A 23,266-nucleotide genomic window follows, 5' to 3' on the forward strand; every position below is an offset into this window, starting at 1 on the left:
CAGTGGGTTAAAGCCTCTGCCTTCGGCTCAGGTCATGTTCCCGGGGTCCTGGGATCGAGCCCCATGTCGGGCTCTCTGCTTAGCGGGGAGCCTGCTTCCTCCTCTCTCTCTGCCTGTCTCTCTGCCTACCTGTGATTTCTGTCAGATAAATAAATTTAAAAAAAAAAAAGAAGAAGCTAAACCTCACTCACAGAACATAAACACACAAAAAGTATTAGACTGAATGCAGACTAATAAACTAAAAGCTTCTTTTAAACATCTGTCTCCTTCCAATGATACCTGACATCAAAAGAAAAGTGTGTCAGAAATTCTTTGTATTTCTCCTGTATGGGATTGAGATGTGATTGCCCCCCTCTGGATCTCCAGTGAAAATATCCCTCAAGAAAAGGATGTTCCAGATTGCCATGTGTGCCTAGAGAATATTTGAATTCCAGGTCAAGCCACAGCTGCTTACCTACCTGAAGGTGGACGGACTGGGCAGGAGTGTTGACTGGGGGCATCCTGGCCATCTTCACATGAGCCGAAAGTGGGTGGGGCACGAGCTACACAGAGGATTTTGTTTAGAAGCAAAATATAACAGATTCACCATAAAGACGATAGCATAAAGCCTTCCAAATACTCATCATCTCTTAGACCTTGCAATTCCATTCTAGGACTTTATCCCGAGGAAATAATTATACCAGAGACAGAGAGACAAAGACGTTGTTTCCCACATTGCTTGCAATGCCTAAATATTAGTGAACCAAAAATATCAAGTGACAGGACGTTAAATAAAGTTAGGGAATCTGTACAAAAAGAAAAAAAAGAAAAACAGAGTTTACTTTCTCTTTTTTGCCTGGTATAAATCCCAGCCTCCAAATCCCTTTTCTGCTCTGATTTAAGTCAGTCGGAGAATAAAATACGTAAACCAGAAGTTTGGGGGTTGCTTTGCAACTTAGTTAATTAACCGCTTTTTGGAAAGCTCTGTAACCAGTTCACTCTGTTTCTGGTTCTGCTAGTTTTCTTCTCTCACCTTGCCTTTGCCTAGGTCACTCTTTGTCAAGTCCCATGAATAGAGGACAAGGAAAAGGAATGATATTTCAAAAGTCATCAAGTAATTACTTGTTAGAGATGATACTGAAATACACACACACACACACACACATACACACACACACACACACACTGGAATTTATTATTATACTGGAGAAAATATTTTGAAGACCCAAAATAAAATTAGAGCTTTTGTTTATCTGGTAATTAGTGTTTCTAAGTCATAATATCTTGTGACAAGTTGGCTGTGCCACCAGATAACTTGTCTATCAATTTGTCATTGATCAAATTCTTGATTTCTCATTGCCTATGAGTTGAGGAGCCACCAGAGGTCTCTGATAAAAGACAGAAGTCAGATTCTATCAGAGTAGAACTCCGAGGTTTGTTTATTAATGTGCTTGTTTATTTATTGCTGCTTAATTTGGAGACTTTCTTGTTAGAAAGATTTTTCTTTTGTAAGGATGTTACTGATTTTAATGAGTTCTGCCCATAAGGTAATCTGTAAGAACTTAAGTTACTCTCAGGGCTGCCTGCCTGACTCAGTCAGTGGATGGAGCGACACTTGACCTTGGGGTCATGAGTTTGAGCCCCACATCGAGTGTAGAGAATACTTAAAATGACTAAATACATTTAAAAACTAAAAAAAAAATAATAATTTGAAAGAAAGAACTTCGCTACTCTGACCATAGGATGAGAACCCTGATTAGCACACTAAATATAGAGCCTTTCCCACATGAATATAAAATGAAGAACCACTTATTATTCATGAGGCTTTTGAAAATTTGAATTCCTAGACAGAGAATAGTAGTCATAATTATATTAAATTGGGCATCAAGAAGTTAGAAATCTTCACGAAGATAAAGAGTAGAGATGGCAATTGTAAGAGAATCGAAGTCCTCCCGGACAATGAAAACGCAGTAACAATACCTCATATTTGTAAAATAGCCCATCCCAAGCACTCATCTCCGTTCTCATAAGGAATGTGAATGTCGAGAGGCTGATTGCTCACAGGAGCTCAGTGTTAGCAGAGAGTTTGGAAGTCAGGTTGCTTGCGGACGCCAGCGCCCACGGGAACCAGGCGCTCCCTGAAGGCTGAGACAGTCTCCGCACCCCACACCAGGAGCCCAAAGTTGTCACTTGTATTGAGTGGAAATCTCTCTGCTTGTAGCTCCTGCCTATTAGTCTCCATTCTACCCTCAAGGTCCTTCAGAACTAGACTAAAGCCTCTTCCCCTTGACAGCCCTTCAGGTAACTGAAAGAGAGCCCTCATGCCTCTCTGAAGTCATTCCGTCTCCAAGCAAAATTGCCCCAGGTCCTTAACGGTTCCTCACATAAAACTTACTTTTGAGTATCTTTATCATCCTGAAGGCCTCTCTTCTGAGTATGTTCAAGTTTAACTCCCTACTTATTAAAATGTAGCGCTCAGAAAGAAAGGTTATACAACAGTCTGACAGCCCAGAGCAACTCAAGCCTGTCACCTTCATCACTGAGAATTTCAGACCCTATGAAAGTAGCCTACCTACCTTGACAGAATTGTAGTAGTTGAATCCTATTTGTCACTCATTTTGTGCTTATTGCTTACCAAGTTCTCAAAGTCCAGCTTTTTTTTTTTTTAACTTGTGTTATTAGGTTAAACCAAGTCTTTCTAGATTACGTGAGCGATGCTGACTTTTTTAAAAGCAAGGCATGTGGGGTGCCTGGGTGGCTCAGTGGGTTAAGCCTCTGCCCTCAGCTCAGGTCATGGTCTCAAGGTCCTGGGATTGAGCCCCACATTGGGAATCTCTGCTCAGCAGGGAGCCTGCTTCCACCTCCACCTGCCTTTCTGCCTACTTGTGATCTCTCTCTCTCTCTCTGTTAAATAAATAAAATCTTTTATAAATAAATGAATAAAAGCAAGACACAGAACCACACTTTTTTCCTCGTCAAATACTATGTTGTGACATGTACGTGATCTCCAGGGACTCTACCATATACCATCTACCAAGAAGACCTTGCCCATTCTTACTACACCGTGTGGTCCACTATAGCTGTCCCATTGCCAGCAAGCTATCACACCTCTGTGATGCTCATCTTCCTCTTGGGTCCAATGTCTCTGTAGCCACATCCCCTATTGTTCTCTGCTGCTTCTCCAAATGTCAAATTTGCCCCATTCATTCATTCATTCAACAAATATGTAATGGCTGGCACAATAGAAGGCCAGTGGATCTACAATGATCAGCTAAAGAGTTGTGGTCCCTATTCTCATGGAAGACGTAAGCCAGTTGAAGGGCCAGACAATTACCAAGTACCTACGGTGCAAATTATTAGTTAATGCAGAGAGAAATAGGATGGAGTGACCCAAGCTGGGGGGTATGGTGGGTGTTTACGGAAGTCTCATGCTGGGATGACTCTCAATTCTACTGCGCAACTCTAGGATGCAAAACATTTCTCCTCTGCCTCTGGGTCAGCTTCTTCTCTTCCCATTCTCCTGACCCTTAGACCTATACCCTTCTGCTTTATCAAAATCTTGTGCTTTGGCCCCCTTCTGTCTGTCTTATTCCTCTTTCTATTATTTTTTTAAGATTTTATTTATTTATTTATGGGGGAGAGAGAGAGAGAGAAGCAGAGACAGAGGTAGCAGGGAGCCCAAAGCAGGACTCAATCCCAGGACCTGAGGATCACAACCTGAGCTGAAGGCAGACGCTTAACTGACTGAGCCACCCAGGCAACCCTTTATTCCTCTTTTTATCTCAGAAAACCCTTTCCTTGGATTTAGCAAAGGTCATTCAATACAAGGGAGACTGACAGTTTGCTGGTACCTGGACTCTGTCATTCTCATGGATGGTGTAGCTCTTCTGGTGTCTGTAATTCTTGACTATCAACTCAGGGAGCTATGTTTTCTGTCTTATCCCACATTAAGCTTTAGATATTTCTCCCTTTTCAGTTCACTTTTTTCAGCTTTATTAAGGTATAATTGACAATGTGAACAATGTGATGATTATGATATGCACACACATTGTGAAACGATGACCACCATCAAGTTGATGAACACACCCATCAACTTCATAGTTACCATTTGTGTGGGGGGGTGTGTGGGTGTGTGTGGTGAGAATGCTTAAGATCTACTTGTTGACGGGTGCCTGGGTGGCTCGGTGGGTTAAAGCCTCTGCCTTCAGCTCAGGTCACGATCTCAGGGTCCTGGGATCGAACCCCACATTGGGCTCTCTGCTCAGCAGGGGGCCTGCTCCCTCCTCTCTCTGCCTGCCTCTCTGCCTACTTGAGATCTCTGTCTGTCAAATAAGTAAATAAAATCTTAAAAAAAAAAAAAACTACTTGCTTAGCACTTTTCAAGTACACAATACAATCTTATTTTAATCTATAGTCACCATGCTCACTTTAGATTCCCAGAACTCATTCATCTTATAAATGAAACTATATGCCATTAGACCAACATTCTCCCACTCCCCGGCCCCAGACACATTCTACTTTCTGTTTCTAAGAGCTGAGTTTGACTTTTTTTTTTTTAATTTAGGTTTTACATATAACTAAGTTAATATAGTATTTGTCTTTCTGTCTCTCACTTATTTCACTTAACATAATATTGTCCAGGTTCATCTATGTCATTGCAAATAAGATTTCCTTCACTTTTCTGGCTGAATAATTTTCTGATGTGTATATATTACTACATTTCTTTATTCATTCATCTGTCAATGGCACTTAGGTTGTTTCTGTGTCTTGACTATTGTGAATAATGCCACAGTTCTATCTCTTCAAGATACCTACTCTATTTCCTTTCGATATATATATGCAGAAGTAGGATTGCTGGATCCATTTTGAAGTCATTTTTATCATTTTTATTTTCTCAGGGAAAAAATGTATTTCATACAGGTTTTCAAATATATTTGCACACAGTTAAGGAATTTGTTTCTTTTTATTTTCTTAGTTTCTAGAATTATATCCTGAATATTGTTCAATATTTGGTACATTTGTGTTTTTATTCTTTTTTCCCATGAGTATACTGGTAATAGTTTATTTTTATTTAGCGTTTTTCCAAAGAGCTGACCCTTGAATGTATTTATCAGTTCTATTCTTGTTTTCTAAAATAAATTTTTGCTTTTAATTTGATTAACTTTATTCTTAGATTTTCTGTTTGTAACTAGAATTTGATGCATAATTTATCTATTTCCGTGCTTCCTTATAGTTTTCATAAAGATAATGATGACTGAGAAGAGGCCAACATTATGGAAGTGTTGAATCACTATTTGTACACCTGCAACTAATATTACACTAGAATTTAAATTAGAACTTACAGGAAAAAAAAGTTGGGCTCTTTGTACACCAATATGTACAAAGAGCCCAACTTCTCCTTAATGTAGTTAAGGCATACAACATAGTACATAAAGAGAGTAACAAAGCAAGACCCCAAGCAGTATTCTTGCCATTGGTGGCCAGGGTGGGTGTGGGGGCTTTTATTTTTCTCCTTAATCTCCCTTCTGATCTCTACAAGCTCATGTTTTATCTCCTTCTATCATGTTGGCTTGTCCAGGTTTCCATGAGCTCTTATATATCTGCTTTGATCTCTTGCTTTATAGAGACGATAGTTTCAGTGTATATTTTTAACATTTTGTGATGATCTGTTTGGTTATATTTATCATTTGCTCTGTGGCAATCTTTTACTCATGAGTATCCATCATCTATTGCTTTGTTTTCCTGTTCCTTCTCTCCTTTTTTTTTTTTATATTAACTTGGTATACATCTTATGCTAGTTCCTTTAGAATTAATGTTCATCTTTGAATGAAATGACTTCTTTCTAAATTGGATGTTTGAAAGAAGGTCTGAGACAGAAGAGTCTAACTTTGTGCTCTAGACTAGCAAAAATTACCCCGCAGCTCACAGTAACCTGTGATGAGTGCATTCTTCCTCAGCCCAGAGACGTAACTGTAGGCTGCCAACAATACAGAATTCTTCTCTGCTAGCCTGCCTCTCTGACAGATTGCTTCCTGCAGTGGTGGTATATCTGTAGGTGTTGTCTTTTGCCCACCTCCCTGGCTTTACCCTAATATACTAGTCCTGGGAACTTGCTGCCACCAGCCTATAAGATCCATTCCAGTGTTGCAAACAAAGCATTGTTGTTTTGCTTTATGCCATGGCTCCTGCTTTGAAAGACTGGGCCCTCTCTGAAATTGCTGGTTATAGGTGTCTCCTCTTGGCTTTTTATCACTGCCTCCCACCTCCTTTTTGACTCATGGAATTTGGTAACTTTTTCTTATATATTTATGGTTTGAGCTTCTAGTTTTGCTAAAAATGTAGGTTATGTTATTTGTCAACCCTTCCTGTTTTGAGGTGATTTCTAGAGAAGGTAAAAAGTTTCTGCCTTTTTAAAACAACATTCTCATTTAAACACTTTGAGTATTTCTTGGCTAGAACAATTACAAATAGTTATATAAATGTATGATGTGATTTTCTCATTCTTAACAAAACTGGATTTTTAGGAAACAAGTTTGGCAGGGAATTATCTGGTGTGTTTCCCTGTACTAAAATTGGCTTCCAAAAATGAAAGTAATGGCAGGAGCTACAGTCCCAAAATTGTAGAGTTGACGACTGAATTCCAAAACCATTCTCTGATTTCCAAATTTTATGACTATGAACCAACATTGTTTAGTTTGCTTTTTAAAACTAATACAGAGTGTGAATTAAGAGCTACAGGTATAAGATGTTAAGTTTCACAATGTTGTGGTACTGAAAACCAAATAGTACAATGTTGGAATATGAGAATTTTACAGGTATCTGAAGTATGGTTACCCTCAAAATAAAAATCACTGTACCAAGATTCCATATGCTATTAGAAGTGCCAACATTTGTGAAGACCTATTTTCCATAACAGTAACAAACAAAGCTAAACATTACTCTCAGTGAAAGGAATCTAGATTGAATTTTATACCTTGTATCAGTGTGCTTTGGTTGCTATAACAAAGTACCAGAAACTGGATGGCCTAAACAATAGAAATTCATTTTCCACTGCCTGGAAGGCTAGAAATCCAAGATCAAGGTATCCGGTGTGGTTTCTCCTCAGGTCTGTTTCCTTGGTTTGCAAACCATTGGTTGCCTTCTCCCTTCCTCATATGCCCTTTCATCTGCGTGTGCTCATCCTTGGTATCTCTCATGCGTGTCCAAATTGTCTCTTCTTATAAGGACACCAGTCAGATTGAACTATGGCCCCACCTTATAACCTCATATAACCTTAATTACCTCTTTAAAGGCTCTATCTTTAAATACAGTCACATTGATGACTAGGGCATCAACATATGAACTTGGGTGCAGGTATGATACAGTCCGTAACACACCTCACATTATGAGGATAAAAACAGATATCGAAACCTAGATTGAAAGAAGGAAAGAAAGAAGGAAGGAAGGAAAGAGGGAGGGAAAAAAAAGAAAGATTTCCAATTCTAAATAAAAGGAGTAATTTCTTAGAAAATACATTTTTTTAAATTATATCTGTCTCTCAAGGTGTTTCTTTTATAAATTTTGAATTTAAAATCTAGCTCATCCCTGCATTTTAATTTTATGTGCTCACACCACCATTCAGTAAAAACAATTCTGTTTCTGACAGTTGGTTTTTCTTACATGTGGGCTGCCTCACTGATTCCATTCCTCCCATGGCTTTTAAGTTTGACTCCCTGTGAAAAAGGATATTCCTCAGAACTTCTGAACTCTGAATTCTCAGCTAGGGCAAGCGGCTTGTCTTCACTTAATTTCTGTCAGACATGTCCTGTTTTACATTATGCCCTCGTCCTCCACCTGCACCAGGGAGGGATGGAGTTCACCTGCATATGAAAGAAAATACAAATGATGGTGTCTAAGCAGGGTTAGTTATTTTTCTCCCACTGTAGCAAAGAGGCAGGCGAGGCAGGTGGTCCCCACAGTGTCAGCAGGACCCAGCCTCTCCTGTCTCTCCATTCACTGTCACTGCCTGTTGTACAGGCTGCCTTGAGGCCCACAGACTTGAGCAATGGAAGGCAGAAAGGGCCCACAGTGACCCCCTGGCTGGATACAGACTGGCCCCTCAGAGGACCCGCCTCAAGATATCCGTAGGCCCTAACTGACCAATGGGCTACTTCCAACCAGGCACAGTCACTAAAATAGAAGGAGAGTTCCATGTGTCCTCTACCTCCTCACCTTCCCGCTTTTAAAAGCAGCACTCATCCACAAGTCCCCAGCAGTCCCCAGGGAGGGCAGACAGCCTCTCCCTTCCTGTCCTGCCAGCCACTCCCTTGCAATGTATTCAGTACACCTCTATCTCCTTTGTTCGGAGTGTGAATCCTTTTTCTGCCCACACCACCCAGTTATCCTCCACATGTGGGGGCCCCTCATCTGACACCCGACCGGGAGAGACACCACATTTAGACACCACACCTTTGATATAAAACTTTCATCAGGCCTGAAATATTTACTTCCTCACCAGCTCCTTACTTCGAATATATTACCGTCAATGATCTTAAAAAAAAGAAACCTAAATCTAATCTTGCCACTCAAAAACAAACACACAAAACCCTCTGGATGGTTCTCTGTTGTTTTAGGATAACATCAAAGATGCTTAGTTTAAATCAGAGTTTTTTGGTAATCTAGTTCCCAATTGCTTTATCAGTCTCATTTCCAGATAGTTCTTTCCAGTACCTTTGCGTCTACACACCCTGAGCTGGTCACTCCTCACCGGCAAGCTTTACTCTTTGGTACCACACAGCACTAGGTCTGTTCATCAGTATCTTAATATCTTTGTCAATTCATTCACCACCTTTACCCATTCTAAATCAGTGGAGAAGTACAAATGGAGTCAGCTATATATTAAAAGACCAACCATTTTTGTTTTTTGGAGAGGTGGGTTTTTGTTTGTTTCTGGAAAAATCTGGCTTGGACATGCAGCCAGAATCAGTTCTCATCTCCGTCCTCCCAATCCAAGTCTAGATGCTAGGATTTAAATGAGGAGGAAATCAGATCTACAAACTGTCTCCCAGCTAACTGTATTCCAACATATCAGTTGGTTTGAATTAGCTAAATAGAACTGAATACTCTAATATTACAGTGACTTAAATCATTAAAAAAAAAACACAAACAAACAAAAAAACGGGCATTTCAGAGCTGGCATATAGCTCTCCAGGGTCCTCAAAGACCCATGCTCTTCCATATTTCTTCTTTATTGTGCCCAGTACTTGGCTTCCATCTTCGGGCTTACCACATGACCCAGGGTGGCTACAGAGCACCAGCTATTTCATCTACATCCCAGGCAGCAGGAAAGAGCAGGAAACTACAGGAAAGAGCAGGAAATAAAAGTAATGGGCACCTGTATTTATTAAAACCTCTTTATGTGTTGAGAGTTTGTGAATGTTGTCCTCAGTCCTCATGTCAGTATGTATGGTTATCCCTCATTTTACAATGAGATGAGTTGGCCACAGCTACAGAGCAAAGAAGTGGCAAAGCTGGGATTTGAACCCATGTCTGTGAGTCAGTCCCTGTGCCAGCATGGCGTGATTGGGACCCAGGTGTTTTTTTTGTTGTTGTTTTGTTTTGTTTTAAATTAACATATAATGTATTATTAGCCCCAGGGGCGGACCCAGGTCTTTTGAGCTTACACCTAACCAAAGAATATTTGAAATTTTCCCCCTCTTCAGGCCCTTCTTTGTTATAATACAATAATCATTTAATATTGCTTAATAACAAGGCATCCTTGGTGTAGACAGACATACTTTTCAAGACAGGTGTTTCCTGAGTAACGAACAATTCTGCACATCTGCTCAAGGCCATCCTTCCACTCTTTTGCCCACTAAGAAGTACTTGCAAACAGCAGTTGGAAGGAAAATCGAAAAGTTAATCTGTTCCGTTTAAAACATGTTAGAATTTCCCCAGGGAACTGATCGGTCAAACGGGCTAATGCCTACCAGAAAAGGGTACTGTCCCGAGGACACCACCATTTACCATTTGTCTCCCTTGGCAAGTTGAAGGCTAGTTAAGGCAAGTGAGGTACAGTCTTCCCCTAACTTTTTTTGTATCACAAAATGTAAGACTTCGCTTATTTGATGGGTTGGTTTATCTGGTTGGGAAGGAGAAAATGGATAGCCTGTGGAGAAGAAGTCAGGAGAAATGGTGTCACATGCAGTCACTCCCCTTTAAGAAGAGACCTGTGTGTTTCCTTAATTCAACACTTTTGACAGAAAACAGCACATCGATCACACACAATTTCTTCCCAAATGGTTAGCCATACTTCTGTCATTACCCAGGAAGAAAATGAGATACCAAACTGTAAGTATTTTCTCTGTGCCAAGAACTCCTAAGGCTTGGGATCCTAAAACAGAAGGTTCACAGAAGGTTCTTGCAGCTGTGGGCTTTCCTCTGCATTCTTGAGATCAAGTCCTTTTGAGCAGAGCGTTATCCTTTGGGTATCCTGTTTCCTCCGTGCTCCGTGTTAGTAAGGATGGCATTGTAGGTTCTAACTAGTGGAGGAAAAGTGAGTAAGACGAAACGGGGATACCGTGGTGACCTTCATCTTATGTGATCAGCTCATTTCATTTCATGTGAAAATGGTGGCCAAGGCCTCTTCGCTGTATTAACTATTTTGGCTTTTCTGTGGGTTTCTTGTTTGTCTTTTGTCTTAACAGTTTTTAAACACAGTAGGAAATACATATTATATTGCAACCCAGTACACACATGTAAACACATACAGACACACACGTATGCATGCGCGCATGCGCGCACACACACACACACACACACACACACACACAGTGGGTCACAACCCGAAATGGTGGATGGAGCCGTGTATCACAATTACAGAACACACTGTGGAGACAGACCTGCTTGTAAGCCCCTGCTCTCCTATTTAAACCTCCCAAAATAATTTTGAAAAACCACATACCCCATCAATGTCATCTCATTTTTTTTCTCCCCAAATTTAAATACTTACAAAGACTATAATTTTCAGTTGGTTATTAATATGCTGTGACTATATATTTGTCAAAATCTGGAACCATGGGTTTACTTCAAATTTATGGAAAATGTCCGTTATATGACCCAGTTGCCAAAGCCATTCCTCCCTGCCTCACCCATCCAGCTAATCAGATTTAACTTCCTGTCAGAAAGGAAGTCAGTCTCCATTTTGCAATTCAAATAAACATAATAATGTGCCCACCTCCCACCCAACAACTGTTTTGAATTCTAACTCTGAGATGCAGAGAGACAGGCGGATGATGGAAAGGGAAAGCCTTGCCAGGAGTCTGTGTCTGGTTGAATGAAGGCGCTGCTCCCGGGAGGCCTTCTCGCAGGAGCAAGGCTTTCCCAAATTATGCCTCGATTTGACAACTGGGGGGTTTTGCATCCTAGGGCCAAGCTCCTTCAAAAGGTTTGAGATGGTAAAGAAATATATCTCTCATTTGTAAAGTGACAGAAAAACAACTGTGAAGGGGGATGTAAGAAGGGAGAGCCAACAGATCTCAGAACCCTGGTCCTTTTCAGTGGGGTTGATTTGGGGAAGATGTGCTTAAGGAACTTGAGGGTCTAAGAACTGATGCTCCCAAGGTTATGACTGGAAACCGCCACCCCCCCTACCGGGGAGAGATTGCAGATACCCCTACATACTTGAACCACTGTTCTAAGCCTTTAGTACGCTCATATGTAAAGGGCAAATGATAATAGTACTACCTTCGAAGACAGTTAGGAAGAATAAATAAGGGGATGCAAATCAAGCCCTCAGTGAAGTTTCAGGTGCATAAGTACCCACTCTGTGATCCCTATTGTTATTGCTGTCACCATTTTTATTCCACCCCTTTTCTGCTAACAATGTCACTTCTCATTGGGTGAGTCATCCTTGGGCCCATCCCTAACATTTGTGGGCCTCAGCTCCACAGAGCCAGGCTCCATCCACACCCCTGCAACCAGCAACTTCTTAGTCACTGGTTGGACCAGTGGGTTGGACCTGAACCCACATCTGGGTGGCAAATTCCACTCTCTAAAGGACAGACTTGGGTAAGAAGCCTTCACACGTCCTGTAGGTGGACACAGGGTATCTGGGCAAGAAGCTCAGGGTTCTGACTTTCCAGAACTTGCTCCCAGCAGGTCCAGCGCAGTGGGCTCTCCCACTTAGGTCTGAAGGTCTTACCTTAGAGCCGTTGTTGGCATTAGCTAACAGGACGTGTGTGAACGTGTTTTGCATGTAAGACTTGAGTATTATCTCGATGGCCTTTCTGAGCCCAAATTCAGTCAACGTCATCTGCTTTGAGTGAGCTAATGGAAACGGCAGAAAAAGACAAATCACCAAACAGAAGGTGACACCTGATTTTTGTTTCAGGCTCTAGCTTTCAGGCCTCAGGCTACAACTTCAACACTTACGAGTGGAGGGGTCCGAAACAGAGAGGCAGCCTGTCCCCAGTCACTAAGCCGCGAAGCCAGACCTACCCAGACGTGGGGCTGAATAATGAAGACTGGGACCGGTCCACAGTCAGTGGGTAAGGTTTTCATCAACCGCTGCCTGTCCACACTGCGGCCATTAGCCCAGACCTGACTCCCTCCACTTCCGATGGCACCGATTGCTAGTATCGGAAGCATGACAGGAACCCCTGTCATCACCCCACCGGCCCCGTGGCAGGGTTCCGTGACCTGTGCCTGCCCAATAGGAGACTGGGCATCACCCCACAGCACGGCAAGAATTCAGTTCATCCCTTCATGAAAACAGTAGTAGCACACAGGAAGATCTGTGTCTGTAAACCCTGTCCTCACTCTCGGACTAGTCTCCTCTCTTTTCCTTTAAAAGGTTGCTTCATGTTAATTTACATTAAAAAAAAAAATACATCAAGGATCCCATAGTTTGAATTGAGGTGTATTTTAGGATTTTGTTCCTTACCAAAATATATCAAGGAAGTTGATAAAAATTGATAGCTCTTAGATGATCTACACTGATATTTATACGTGAGAAAACATTTTTCTGTTGAAATTTGGCTTGTCTTTCAGCAGGCAGAGCAGCCGGAAGCTCTTCCCCCAGGGCGCCATGTTGACGTGGTTCATGGGGCCGTGGCTCGGAACACGCAGATTCTGTTAGTGAGACCGTGGTCCTTCCCTCGGTTCTTTGTAGATACTTTGCCTTTCCGAAAGCAGCCTCACTTGGAGATGACGGCTGAAGAAAGCCAGATCCCAAAAGGATCTCCCACTTTTTGGGTGTGTGAGAGAGGAAAGAGAGAAACTCTGGGATTATATCTGGAAAGTTCTCACCCTGGACTGTGCTTTCTGATGACAGTTTTACAGGGGCTCCCGACAGTTCAGAGGCTGAGCAAGAGGAGAACTTCTGGTCCCAAGCGCTGGAGGATTTGGAAACCTGTGGACAGTCGGGAATTCTGAGAGAACTCGAGGTAGCCTTGGTCCTGCTACTTACTTTTATTGTTTCTACATTCATTTTTATTTTTTTTTTTTTTGGTCCTTTTGAGTTTGCATTTATCACATCAGTTCATTTAAAAGCTTTAACCCCTTTCCACAGGAGAAAGCTGACAGGCGTGTGTCTTTGAGAAACATGACTCTCTTGGTAGCTACCCTTTATGTTTATATTTTTGCTTGTGAAGCTGCCTTCCCTGCCCCCTCGCCTTCTGGACAGCAATTTGATTTTATTCAGTGCAGTTGGAAGTATTGATTTCCCCTTCTCCACCCCCTACCCCGAGCTTACTGACTTGTGGCTTCTGCCATCGCTCCGTGCTAACCTTGACTGTCCCTGTTTGCCACTGAGTCGCTGGGGAGGGAGCTAAGCCCCCCAGCCGTGGCGCATCTCATTCTCTGAGCTGCTTTAGAAAGGTTTCTTTGGCATGTTTTCATTTGTACCTGGTATAGCAATTAATTTGATCGTGAAGAGGAACATAAGAGGAAATTTTATTTTATTTTGTTTTGTTTTGCCCTTAAAGTAGATGACAACGCAGCTGGTGAAAAAGGCCAGTCTGTGTGAAAAGCAGCCAAAATATTACACAGTGCTTTGCTGGTAATTGCAAATCCTGACTCCGTATTAACTTAGTGTGAATTCTAGGAGTTGTGGCGAGATGGAACATAATAGCTGGACTCCTGGTGAGTTCTTTAATCAAAGCCATGAATTTGCTGACGATATTCACTCTTTGGTCTAGGAGGTCCTGGACTGTTTCCTTTTATGTTCTTTTAAATTTTCTGAGCTGTAAAAAATAGAGTGGCAAAAGTCTCATTTTTATTTTGATGTCATTTGAGGTCCCCGAGTCACCATAAGGAATGTGAATGGCATAAGTGGGTGAAATTGCAATTCTAAAACGAATACTCATCTTTATATCATTTTGCTTCTCAATTGCATGTGTGGATATTTGATGTGATTCTAATGTTTGTGAATCCGCAAAGAGAATTATGAAGGAAAATATTAGTTTGAATTTATAAATATCATAGCATTACCTGGCATGAACTGAAACTTCAGAGCACAGTTGGAAGAGCCTGGAGATGGATACTGTTATAAAACTTAACCTAAGACATTAGCTATTGATTCAGGCAACTTTCAAAACGAGTAAAGTGCTTAAGTATCAGGTGGCTTATTTAAACTTTTACCACTTCCTATATGTAGAATGATTCGGAGAAGAGGCCCCAACTGGATAATGAGCTCAATTCACAATTCTTGAACATACACTTGCTTTTGAAAGCATGTTTGGCTCATATGCCTTCGTTGCTTTGCATTTTGATATTTCTCTTTTAAAGAAGCAGGCATTCTTCTAATAACTTCTTTTACAGCAGGCAAAACAAAGGTGATGTAAAAAGTAACACAGTGAGGTTGGGTTTTCACCCAGAGGTTGAGTTATCTAATGAAAACGACATCTGTGAGCATAAAGGTTACATTACAATGGCCTAGAAACTATTTCTCACATAGCTTCGGGCAGGTGTGACCCTTGAAATTATAACTCCAGAAAGGAAGTGGGTTGAATTTTTTAGCCAAAAGGAAATTAAAGCCCAAGGAAGAATGATTGGCAAATCTGTAAATTAAAGTCTTACTTATACTTGTATTGCAAAGACAATTCATTTACTAGTTTAAATGAACTGATGGCTTGATTGTAAATGTTACGACACAAAAAAATATTATTGGAGCAGGTTTCCTGCATATGAAATTTACGTCCAGTATTAAAAGTTACAGCGTACTATAACCATCATAAGTGTAGAAGATTAGCTGAGATAAAGAATGATTATAACTGAAATGGAAATGAAAACTATACTAGGCATTCTCCCCATTAGCTAGCAATTATTTAGATTCAACTTTAACACTGAAAAATGTATAGTTTTAATGAAAGAGAAAATTTCCAACTAAGACATTGGACAAGTTACTTAATCTGTCTTATCAGATATTTATTCTTCTGTAAAATAAGGAGATTATAATGATTAATGATTATATGGCACTTAACACAGAACATAGCACTTAATAATTGTTCAAAAGAAATTATTATTTTTGCCATTTTTATTAATGAGCACTGCCTTAACTATTTTTTTTGTTTAATATAGGGAGAAGGCTTAACTAAATATCAGATAGAAAGCCCTTGAATTTATCCCTCTAAGTTAATGTATATCAGTTATCTCACTGATAATTTGGGGGAGAGGATTATAGCTATAAATTATGAATTGTGCAAAATGCAAACAGGCAATAGATAATCCTGAAATGAAAACAAATCTTAGATAATTTAAAAAATAATTATTTTAAGCTTTATTTTAGTTTTTATATTTGTGTTTTAATTTTTATACTCCTTTGTAGTAATTCAGTTCAAGTTCACTTTAAACAAAGCAATCAAGCTGTGCTTTGAAATCTTACTTCCATCAGAACTCTTTCTAGGTTTGAAATTATCTGTAGTGGCCAAGACTCAAACCAGTATCTCTCTACTGTAATAATGAAGTATTTTACCTCCAACATGTTTCCCACTGGTCCCATGAAAAATGAATATAAAAAATAGATGTTAACAAAACCGATAATTTGTCTAAGTAGGTAAAAAAACCATAGACAGATGGTCACCACTGCAAGAAAATAGTCACTGGGTGCTGTCACTTATAGTGGACAGAGAAATGCTTTCGGTGAGTTAAGTGCCATAAAATAAAGGATATCCCATGACCCCCAACAAAGCCAGTAGTCAAAAGCTTTCCATCTTAAAAAGGATTTAACTGAAATAAACCGTAATATGGATAATCCATTTGGTTTATTTTTTTTTAATCTCCAAAAAAGTCAATTTTCTATGTTTCAACCGAATACTTGACTGGGAAGCAATCCAGCCTGGTAGCAAGAATAAGGGTTCTGGAATCAGAGTGTGAGGGCTGCAGTCCCGGACTGCTGGGCAGCTTGCTCACCTTTTCCAGGCATCCCTTTCCATGACGGAGGTGGGTAGGTGTGATAACTCTAATTCATATCATAGAGACTCATCACAAGTATTAAACTACCTTCTATACACACATATATGTGGTACTGAGCACGTGTAAATGGTCAATGACCAGTAAGGTTTTTCTTACGATTAAAATACTCTTTTTCAAAATTATCAATACAATAACTGGTCGAGTCAGGATATTGATGAAATAACTGGTTTTGTTCCTTTTTCATTGGAGTCGTAGGTATACGTACATGTGTGCCCATACTTGACTACAAGTCAAAGATCTTATTACTGGTGTGTGTGTAGCCAAACACCAGGTGACTTGGAATTACAAAATCTTAGAGTGATAACAAATGAGAATTCGATCACTTTGCAGTGTTCCCTCCTAATCAGTAACTTTAGATGGTGCCCTTGGCTCATTTACTACCTGGGTGACCTTGGGTAAGTCAGCCTTAGTTTCTGCACCTACAAATTGGGAGTCACAACAGTGGCCATCTCAAAGTTGTGTGGCTTAAATGAGCGAACACAAGGACTCAAGAAATGACACTCTTATACTGTCAGCATCAGCATGAATGTAAACCATCAGTTCACAGTGTAGCCAGCAGCACAGATGCAGAGTTTGTTTTCTGGTCCTTTGACCTCAGACGGACTCACCAGTGCTGGTTTGCCATCATTCAACCATCCTACCAAGGAGGGTGGAGCTGCCTTACAGACATGTTTTCAGAATTTTAGCATTTCCTAACCATGAGGAATGAACATCCTCAACATGACATTAATTTCAGATGCTTTTTAGATTCACTTCCAAGATTCAGTCCTGTTTGGGGTCTTATCTTGCCTTTCCTTGCATATGAACTTATTTGACCTGAGCCAAAAGCAGGCACTTAACCCACTGAGCCACCCAGTTGTCCCACACACGAACATATTTGAAACTGAACAAACCTCCCAGTTCACTGGTAAAATCCAATCCAGGTTTCCCAGCTTATGAGCAAAGGGTTGAATCCAGCAGCACAATGAATGATTACTCTTTGGCCTTTGAGGATCTCCCACAAAGACTATTTCTAAAAAATGTGGACCTACACCAAATGGTGTGGAGACCTAGCTGGTTCTACGAGCTTCTGAGACAGGCCGAGTAGCCAAAGGAAAGACCCTGTTCCAGTGGTAGGCCATCCTCATTGGCTGTTGCCTCTCTCTCAATAGCCCTGTTTTAGCCCATTGTCACCTCTAGGTGGGGCTAGAGGCAGCATTGCCAAAGAGGCTGCCTTGTTCCATTCAAAAGTCCTTGGTCCATTTCTGTAAGATATATTGAAGTTACTTCATGAATCCCATCTTTAGAGCCCACTCAGTGGAAAGTTAATGCTTGAAATGTAGTTTGCAGTAAGCAAATGTTAGAGCTTTTCAATTTGCCTCAAAACTGCCAGGGGTGGTATTTGATTAAATAAACCCAGTGGCTTAAGTACTTAAATTGGATTTGAGATGTGCATTATAAAAGTCACTTGGAAAGCATTTTCCCAGACTTTCATAGGTCAGTTAGTACGTCCATTCTCCAGCCTTTGGTTGTGCCCCGAAGAGACTGTATTTTGACTGGGCAGAAGGAGAAATGTGCTTACTGTCAAACAACCAAACCCTTTCCTCAGTCCGCGGCTTAATTGTTTCTGAAAATTGTCAATGCCACAGGCGACAATCATGTCGGGGAGCACGATGAGTCTGAATCATGAAGCCCCATCACCTCGCAGTCAGCTGGGGCGACAAGCCAGCTTCCAGGAACGGAGCAGCTCACGGCCACACTATAGCCAAACAACTCGGAGCAACACCCTACCCACAGATGTGGGCAGGAAGTCTGTCCCCCTGAGAAAAATGAAACAAGAAATCAAGGAGATCATGTCCCCGACTCCTGTGGAGCTGCACAAGGTCAGGATGCTGTCTTCCCTTTCCTTCATCCCTTTTAGTGGCCATTCTGCCCTGTGTGAGTGCCCAGGTGCAAACATGGGAATGACGCTCTACCAAGGGCTCGGCCAGGGACAGAAGCCAGAGCCTAAAGGCCAATCATCGGAGACTCTGTTCTCCAAATGTGCTCTTCGGGAGGTTGTCCTGTAGAGCAGGGACAATTTGCTTTGGAGCAGTGAATTTACTAAAAGTTGATTTATGGCCAGACTCTTCTTATACGCTATATTCTTTATATTTTTAGCCCTTACAACAGCCCTTCTTAGCAGATATGTATTATCTCCATTTATAAGATCAGGAAATAGCAGGCATAAAATAGAGTCATTTATCCTTCTAGAGTGAGGCACTTGCCTCAAAGGGAGAGTATTGATAGCAACCAGTACAAAGTCCCGTCAGCCCATTCCCTCCTGCATGGAAAGCATTTAGCAAAAATAATGAGAAATTGGGTGTGCAAGTCGTTAGAGCTGAGGTTTTTAAAAAAGTGCCTGTGCCGAAAATCAATGTCATGTTTTTAAGAAGGCCTCCTCCACATCCCAACACGATGGGTGGCAGCGTGTAGACTGGGGGAACATTGTGTGGCAGAGTATGACCAGGAGGCCACCAGCTCACCAAGGCCAAGACCTAATCCGTGGGATGCTTCTTTTTGCCTTCACTTCAAACAGTCCCTTCGGTGGGGACAATAAGCGTGTGTCCCATGTAGTTTCGTGTTCCTTCTGAATCAGTCCCTAACAAAAGAGGACTCTCAAAAGGAGATGGTGTCCTGGGCATCCTAAGGCACAAGGAAGAAAAGATCAAGGGAAGTGAAGGCAGCGGGGGAGTATGAGCTGGCAGCATGGAATTCTGGGAGTGGCCGTCTGCTCACGTCCGGGTATCTTTTCCTTTTGTAAGTGATTCGGTGACTCTGTCAGGCCGTGCACGTGTTGGCTGTTAAGTACGTTCTCCAGTGCTGAAGTGTGTGAGAGAAGTCACTCAGACCGCTGGTCGCGCTTGTACCCTGCACGTGGGTGACTTTTGAACACCGCGGGATTGCCTGACGCCATGATAAAGGGCAGTGACTTGTGGATAGACTTGAACTATCCTCCCAGTGGGGTGCTCCTAGCCTAGAGTTTGTTTTTTAGCTTATTTTTCCTTTGTAAAAATGAGGGAAAGGCACTCTGGTGGGTGGTGGCATGGGGAAGGGCCAGGGAATTAGAAAACGTTCCTTCTTCAAGTTGAAGATAATCCCGCGCTGGGTGTACAGCTTGATGGGTGGAATGAGGGCTGGTTTTCAGTTCCCTGAGCCCCCTTTGTGAACATTTTCAAATGGATCTGGTAGAGGAATTCCCAAGGGACTGTAGAGACCAGGGCGGAGGGGCCGGATGAGGTTGACGGTACACCAGGCTGGGTGCCATGAGAAACATGGCTGTTGGCTGCTTGGTGAAACCTGTCTCCTCGAGGACAGGTTGCAGATCTGTGCCTGTCTGAGCCAGCACCGACAAACTCATACTGTGTTTCGTGAGAAGCTGGATCAAGAGAATGTGTATGAATGGGCAAGTATCCATCCTCATTCCTGGGGAGAAAAAAACAAAAAGCAAAGGCAGTTCCTTCTCTGGCTGATGGGTTACTAACACCATCTTCAAACATGAAGAACTCAGTGTGGGCTTCTCTTGCACTTTCTTGAGTTTCCGCTTCTTTCCCTGGTTTCCCCACAACTTTCTGCTCAGGCCTCCATTCCTTCTCCTCCTTCAGACCTTCAGAAAGTCCCAAGCTCGGGTCAGGGTCTCTACGGTTTGCTTTCATTTCACATCATCTGCTGTATCTGAGGCTCTTTCAGGTCTGGGCGAGTGTCTGCATTCTCTCCTGGACCCCAAAAGCTAGTTGTCCTCCATGACATGGAAACCAACGTGGAAACACAGCCCCACTTCCTTTTTCGGCTGTTTGGATGGGGAAGGAAGTTAGAGCTGGCAAGATGATTTGATATTTAGTAGGGTGGTGGGGGGCCGGGGGCGGAGGGGGTCACAGGGAACTGATACTCGGGTTCCCTCAGTATTTGTTGGCTGAGACTATCCGAAACATGCCTTACCTCCCAATTCAGGACATGCAAATATCCTCATTCATATATGAATGCATCCAGAACTTGATTGCATGGTTTATGCCAAACATTTTCTATTTTTTCTTTGTTCTTTTGTCAAATACTTAATACTTAATACAAATACTTAATACTGTCGTATTAAGCTGATTTCAGACTTTATTAATGGGTCTTAATCAAAAGTTGGCAGACTACTCCCTTAGACAGTAGTTCGCAGTAAAAACCTCTGATGATCTCCCCCATGATTATATGGCATGCTTATTAAAATTCAGTTTTCTAAACCCCACCCAGACTTGCCTGCTCAGCATTTTCTGGGACTGCAGTGGATTCTTTTGTGCCCTAAAGACTGAGGATCACGCCTTTAGTTTTTGCTAAAGAAGGTGATGATTCTGTTTCAGTGAAATCATGGGCAGCAGCTGGGTGGCAGGGGAAAAAGGAAATGAGGTTGTATCTTCAGCTCTGCAGCTTCTGGGTTTTATCTTCAAAATGAATTCTGGTTTGTACTATAGTTTATCCCAGATTCTTTCTCTTTACAGATAAGGAGCCTGTGATCTTGCTATAGTTCATTGATAGCCCTGCTTTCCCTTCTGATGCTTAAATATCCTTTATGTCCACTTAATCTATTTCTGAGATGAAGTCTCGCCTTACTTCTTTGCATACTTTGAAGCAAAAAAGATTTTTCTTCTGTAGAATAGAAAGTTCCCCACATTCAGAACATTTGGCTCCTTTTTTTTTTTCTTTTGGTCATTTGAACATTTCCTTTTGCCCTGTCATTTGTGTTTTTAAATAAAATCATATTCCTTAACTGTATGTAGTTATTTGTATTTACATTTTACAGAAAGGTTTTTAAAAATCCTTTTCAGCATCTGCATTTATTTATGGCTGCTGGTGGCATGACCCGGGGATATTGAAATCATCTGCTAGGACCCCCCTTTATTTTTTATTTATTTATTTTTTAAAGATTTTATTTATTTATTTGACAGACAGAGATCACAAGTAGGCAGAGAGGCAGGCAGAGGGAGAGAGGGGGAAGCAGGCTCTCCGCTGAGCAGAGAGCCTGATGCAGGGCTTGATCCCAGGACTCTGAGATCATGACCTGAGCTGAAGGCAGAGCCTTTAACCCACTGAGCCACCCAGGTGCCCCCCACCCCCGTGTTTCTTATAGCTGCTTTGGCTGCTGTCAACTTTTCCCCCAGCCAAGTTCAACTTGCATTTTCAATGTATCTGAATGCTTTGAGAGGGAAGCTTTGTTTTTCTTGATATGAGAAAGTTGTTCTTGTCCTTGTAAGGAGGGTCCCTTGCAGTGCCTGATGGCAGCTTCTTCTGCAGTATTCTCCCCGAGTCGAGAAGAGAGGCTCAGCCCCAGGAGGAAATAAGAAATGGCAGAACATATCTTATTCAGACACAAGTGTCTTTCTTCACCAGATATTTGGAGTTGGTACTCCAGATCAGATGAGTCTTCATGGCAGGCCTCGACCTTCTCCAAAGAGCTTGTGTCGAATTGTCTTACTGTGGAAGTCACGAGAAGCTAAAAATGACACACTGGATAGACGCACCTTCTGCTTTTGCCTACCCCTCTTTGCTAGCTCCAGTTTCTCTTCCTCCAGGTGAAGAGGGGTAAATTAGAAAGAACACAGACTTTGTCGTCAGGCAGACTGAGGTTTGGTCACAGTCTGACAGGCAGCAGCCATGTCCCTTCTCGGAACCTTGGTTTTCTCCTTTAGCAAAGGAGGGGGCAGGATCCTGCTCAGGAGAGGAGCCTTCACAAATAGCATTGCCCCTGGGGAAGTCGCCGTCCTTCCGAGTCTCACCTCAGTCAGGCAGACACCCAGAAAATGAGGTCTCCACAGCCTCCCAGCCTAAAGAGCGGATTCAGCCTCAGAGCCCCCGAGATGGAGATGTAAACCAGGGTGGAAATCTGTGTGCGGACAGGTGGATGAGTGTCTCGTTACCAGTCACTACCTCAGTCTGATGAACATATGCTCTCCCTGTAAAACCAGGGCCGGCTGATCATCAGAAGGTTGTTGGGGGAACGTGGAATTGTAGAATAAGGGTTGGAGTCTACATTATATGCTTTAAATAAGTAACGGTATTCAGCCCTGACAGTCCTTGGAATGGATTCCCTCAGCTTCCTTTGTCTATGGTCCTATTAAAACATACAGGGGCAATGCAATGTAAAAGATATAGTTCTTTTTAAAAAAATATTATTTGAGGGGGCAGGGACAGAGGGTGAGAATCTTTTTTTTTTTTTAAGATTTTATTTATTTATTTGACATAGAGATCACAAGGAGGCAGAGCGGCAGGTAGAGAGGGAGGCAGAGAGGGAGAGAGGGAGAAGCAGGCTCCCTGCCGAGTAGAGAGCCCGATGCGGGACTTGATCCCAGGACCCTGAGATCATGAGCTGAGCCGAAGGCAGCAGCTTAACCCACTGAGCCACCCAGGCGCCCCGAGAATGAGAATCTTAAGCAGACTCCCAGCTGAGCCTGGGGCTGGTCACTAGGGCTCGACCTTACAAGCCTGAGATCATGACCTGAGCCAAAATCAAGAGTCAGTCACTTAACACTGAGCCACCTAGAGGCCCCAATATAATTCTCAGAGAAATGATTGGCTCATGTCAAAAATTTTCCTATGCTTGTTTAACCCTATGAAGGGAAATGACCATGGGACGATAAAGCTTGTCCAAAGGGATGGATAGGTCTCCGTCAGTGGCAGCGGCGAGGAGGAGGGAAGGAAGAATGCTAGAATAAGATTTCCGAGCTGGGATTAAAGCTGCCCAGTGACTTTTATAGAGAAATAAAAGCCAAGCCTCTGAGGTCGTCTTTTCATCTGCAACTCTACGTGGCCTCCTCAGTCTGCATCTCACTACCTTTTA

The 23,266-nt window shown here is 42.1% G+C and overlaps 1 protein-coding gene across 4 annotated transcripts in view; it reads left to right on the forward strand.

The window, feature by feature from the left end:
* The window catches only part of GRIP1 (glutamate receptor interacting protein 1), a 182,394-nt gene that overhangs the window by 146,564 nt on the left and 12,564 nt on the right, over positions 1–23,266 (forward strand). For all 4 annotated transcript variants that reach the window (XM_044226314.1, XM_044226312.1, XM_044226313.1 and 1 more), the window contains 4 exons: positions 12,350–12,506; positions 13,292–13,403; positions 13,529–13,573; positions 18,060–18,293. In XM_044226314.1, the coding sequence (XP_044082249.1) occupies positions 12,350–12,506; positions 13,292–13,403; positions 13,529–13,573; positions 18,060–18,293 (548 nt within the window). The remainder of the gene's footprint in view (positions 1–12,349; positions 12,507–13,291; positions 13,404–13,528; positions 13,574–18,059; positions 18,294–23,266) is intronic.

The sequence above is a fragment of the Neovison vison genome, chromosome 12, assembly GCF_020171115.1.
Source record: "Neovison vison isolate M4711 chromosome 12, ASM_NN_V1, whole genome shotgun sequence".
Lineage (NCBI taxonomy): Eukaryota > Metazoa > Chordata > Mammalia > Carnivora > Mustelidae > Neogale > Neogale vison.